At 48.4% G+C, this 4,077-nt stretch overlaps 1 protein-coding gene across 1 annotated transcript in view; it reads right to left on the bottom strand.

The window, feature by feature from the left end:
- SLC2A9 (solute carrier family 2 (facilitated glucose transporter), member 9) overlaps positions 1 to 742 on the bottom strand; it is a gene marked incomplete at its 3' end in the record, with an annotated part of 151,835 nt that extends 151,093 nt beyond the window's left edge. Inside the window, exon 1 of the mRNA XM_006874672.1 lies at positions 644 to 742. Within this exon, the coding sequence (XP_006874734.1) occupies positions 644 to 742 (99 nt within the window). The remainder of the gene's footprint in view (positions 1 to 643) is intronic.
- Between the last annotated feature and the right edge of the window lie 3,335 nt (positions 743 to 4,077).

Below are 4,077 nucleotides of genomic sequence, written 5' to 3'. Positions count from 1 at the left end.
CGTAACCCCTATGCTACCAGAGGTGTGGGACCAGAATATTGTTCTGCAGTGGAAGGGACTTGAACAGAACACAATTTACTGACAAAGACAATATTTTACACAGAACTTCCATCTTCTGTCACCTTTTTACTTTAAATTTGTCCTTTAGGTCTCGGCTCAAATGCTGCACCTCTGAACATCCAGGCTGTGTTGAGCACCTTTTCTGGGCTCCCAATACGTTTGAAAGGAGCTCTGGTAGCATAGTAGTTACGAATCGGGCTGCAAACCTTGAGGTCAGCAGTTCTGACCTATGCCACTTCCTCTTCACCACCAGAGCCCATGGGCAGAAAATGGTGCTGTGCAGGGAAGAAGACAGAGACACTCTCAAGCTTGTACCAAGAAGGTCCCCCAAGATTGCATCCAATCTGCATAGCCCCACCCACCTCCTGCAAGAAGGCACAACTTTTCCAATAAAAGGAGAGGTGCAGAGTTGGACCAGTCGGCCCAACAAGTGAGGAGGCCAGGGTTCTAACTTGGGCCTCCTGAGTCTACCCTCAGGGCCTCTCAGTTGGGATCGCTGCCAGCTGGCTGTGGTGGTGTCATGTGACTGCCACCCACCCTGGCACTGCCCACAAACTGCAAAGAAGCTGGCTTTCTGCTTTACCTTTCTTCTCCTCCCACCTGGCGTGCTGCTCCTCCCTGGGGCCTGGGAGCTGCTGACATTGGGAGCAAGGGCAACGAGACTCAGTTCTTGGGGATCCATGCTGCTGTTCCCATGAGCTCTGCCCTCCGTGACTCCGGGATCCCCACTCCCAGCTCTGCCAGAGCATTTGGACATGTGAGGAGGCAGAGTCCAAGGGCAGGAGGGCGGGACTGCCTGGACGGGAAATGAGGCAATTTCTTCAAGTCTCAACAGACACTGGAGCAACATTTTCCTTCCTGCTCCCAACTCATGCCAACCACAGTCAGCTCCCAGAAGGGAAGTCTGTGCTCTCCAGAATCATCACCAGGGTCTAGAGTTCTTCAGCCACCTTGTATTCTTGTTTCACGGGCCAGCATGCATGGAGGGGGGCGATGGGCAGAAACCCAGGAGTGTCCCTTTAATGACTGGACACAAGAAAAGGTCCCAACCCTAACTCCACCCCTTCTTAACCGAGTGACCTCAGGCAAGTTGCTCGCTGTCTGAACTGCCTGTTCCACACACGGGAGGCTATTGGGCCTGCCCTGATTGTTCTGACTTGTTACTCTGAGGCTTGGATATACAAGCAGCCAGTGTGGCATGGAACTGATCTGCCCCTCAGCTCCAGAACACACAGGGAGGTTGTGGGTTTACAAGGAAAAGAATTAGCCACCTGACCTGTCCCTCTCTCCTGCCCACTCAGCATGTGCTGAGCAAACGCCTAAAAACCCACCAACTACATAGAGTTTTCGTTCCATAGGGCTGATTTTTCACAAATAGATTACTAGGCGTTTCCTCCTAAATGCTTCTGGCAAACTCAAACCTCCAACCTTCCAGTTGGCAGCCATATGGAATCACCATTTGTTTGTACCACCCAGGGACTCCTGAGCAAACACCTGCTGTGTGCTCAGTGGGAGAGCCTTGAGACAAGACCCTTCAACTCACACTAGGTCATCCCCAGAACGGCCTACAGGTCCCCACTGTCAGAGAAGCGCCTCGGCCGTGTGCGCCCAGGAGCAGAAGACCCATGAGGAGGCTGAGCCAGCAGCAAAGGTGTGCTTGCAAGACTCGCCACAGCAAGGGCAGGTTCAAGTCCACCAGAAACAGGTGGAGAAGCAACATGCCAGCTTGGATGGGGAACATGCGCATTGAGATTCAAGATGCAGCACGTTGCAGATGTGCTGGGAGCATGCAAGGCAGACACACATGAACAGGGTATGCCACCAAACACACATGAACACAGGTACATCACCAAACACACATGAACGTGGGTACATCACCAAACACACATGAATGTGGGTACACTGCCAAACACACATGAATGTGGATACACTGCCAAACACATGAATGTGGGTATACCACCAAACACACATAAACATGGATACACCACCAAACATACAGGTACAGGGGTACAGTTACACTGCCAAACACCAGTGAACATGAGTATACTACCAAAAAACATGAATGCACATATGTTGTTAAACACACCATCAATTACTCATAAACATGGGTATACATGTTGACAACCACACATGAACATGCTTACACTGCTAAACACATGTGAACATGCATACATCACCAAACACAGGTAGACATGAGTACGATGCCAAACACACATGAACACAAGTATGTCATCAAACACATGGGTACACTGCCAAGCACACATGGACATGGGTATGCCACCAAATACACATGGACACCATCAAACACACATGAACACAGATAGACACACACCAACAAACACATGTGAACATGGGTACACCTATAAACATACATGAATACAAGTATGTCATCAAACACATAGGTACACTGCCAAACACATGTGAACATGGGTACACCATCAAACACACATGAACTGAGGAGCATCACCACATGCAAACACGTGTATGCCATCAACCACACACGTACACCACCAAACAAATAATAACATGGGTACACACCATCAAACACACATGCACTACCCACATGAACCCAGTACACCGTCAAATACATGTGAACACAGGCACATCACTAAGCACACGTGAACATGGGTACACATCAGAACCATGTGACTACATCTGGCCCACCTCACATAGCTGTGGCAAAATGATGACTAGGAGCCAATACGGAACCAAGATTTCCTCTCTTCCCTCCCCTCCAGAAAACCCTTAATAGTTAGGCTCAGTATCTACTCAGCTAGGACCCCTGGTGGCACACAGGTTGGACACTCAGCTGCCAGCAGGACGGCCAACAGTTCAAATCCCCTGCACACACAAAAAAGGCAGTGTTCTCCTATAAAGACTCACAGTCTTAAGAACCTTGTGGGGCAGTTCTCCTCTTTCCTACGGGGTCAGAACTGACAAAACAGCAGTGTTGGTTTGGGGGTTTATGAACAAGGAGCCCTGATGGTGCAGATGCTTAAGCTCTGAGTGCTAACTGAAAGATTCGTAGTTTGAACCTACCCAGAAGCTCCAGGGAAAACAACCTAGTGACCTGTTTCCATAAAGATGAGCCAGTTGTACTCTGTAACGCATGGAACCGCAATGAGTCAAAACAACACGTACTGAGCACAAGAATTGTTCTGTAACAAGCATTCTGTGTATCACCCCCTCGAGGATCCCTCTTGGAGCATCGTCCATCTCTGGAATTGATTTTCAAAACCTTGGGCTGCTTCACATGCTGAACTGTGAGTCCTGAGCAGGGATCATGCACGGAAATACGTAATGACAGGATCATGCTCAATGACTTATGCCATTCCCTGGACGCTCTGGGAACTTTCTGGAAGAGGGGATCCCTGAAGAGACTCTTAAAGGATAAGTTCTTGCTGTTGTTGTTACGTGCCATGGAGCTAGTTCCAATTCATAGCAACTCTATGCACAACAAAACAAAACACTGCCCAGTCCTGTGGCATCCTCACAGTTGCCATATTTGAGCTCATTGATGCTGCCACTTTGTCAATCCATCTTGTTGGGGCTCTTCCTCTTTTTTGGTGACCCTCTACTTTTCCTTCTCTGTGAACTGGTCCCTCCTGATAACATGTCCCAAGTACATGAAACAATGTCTCACCTCCCTTGTTCTAAGGACCATCCTGGCTATATTTCTTCCAAGACAGATTTATTGGTTCTCCTGGCAGTCCGTGATATTTTCAATATTAGTCACCAACACCATAATTCCAATGCATCAATTTTTCAATGGTCTTCCTTATTCCTTGTCTCACTTTTCACATGCATATGTGGTTGCTGTTGTTGTTAAATACCGTTGAGTCGGGTTTGACTCGTAGCAAACCTGTATAGGGATTTGTTGTTGTTATTGTTAGGTGCCATTGAGTTGGTACTGACTCATAGTGACCTTATGCACAGCAGAATGAAACACTGGGCCAACCTCACTACTGTTACCACACTTGAGTCCATCGATGCTGCCACTTGGCCAATCCATCTCAT

Source organism: Chrysochloris asiatica, unplaced genomic scaffold (genome assembly GCF_000296735.1).
Source record: "Chrysochloris asiatica unplaced genomic scaffold, ChrAsi1.0 scaffold00292, whole genome shotgun sequence".
Taxonomy (NCBI): domain Eukaryota; kingdom Metazoa; phylum Chordata; class Mammalia; order Afrosoricida; family Chrysochloridae; genus Chrysochloris; species Chrysochloris asiatica.
This window is presented reverse-complemented; position numbering and strand designations above follow the sequence as displayed.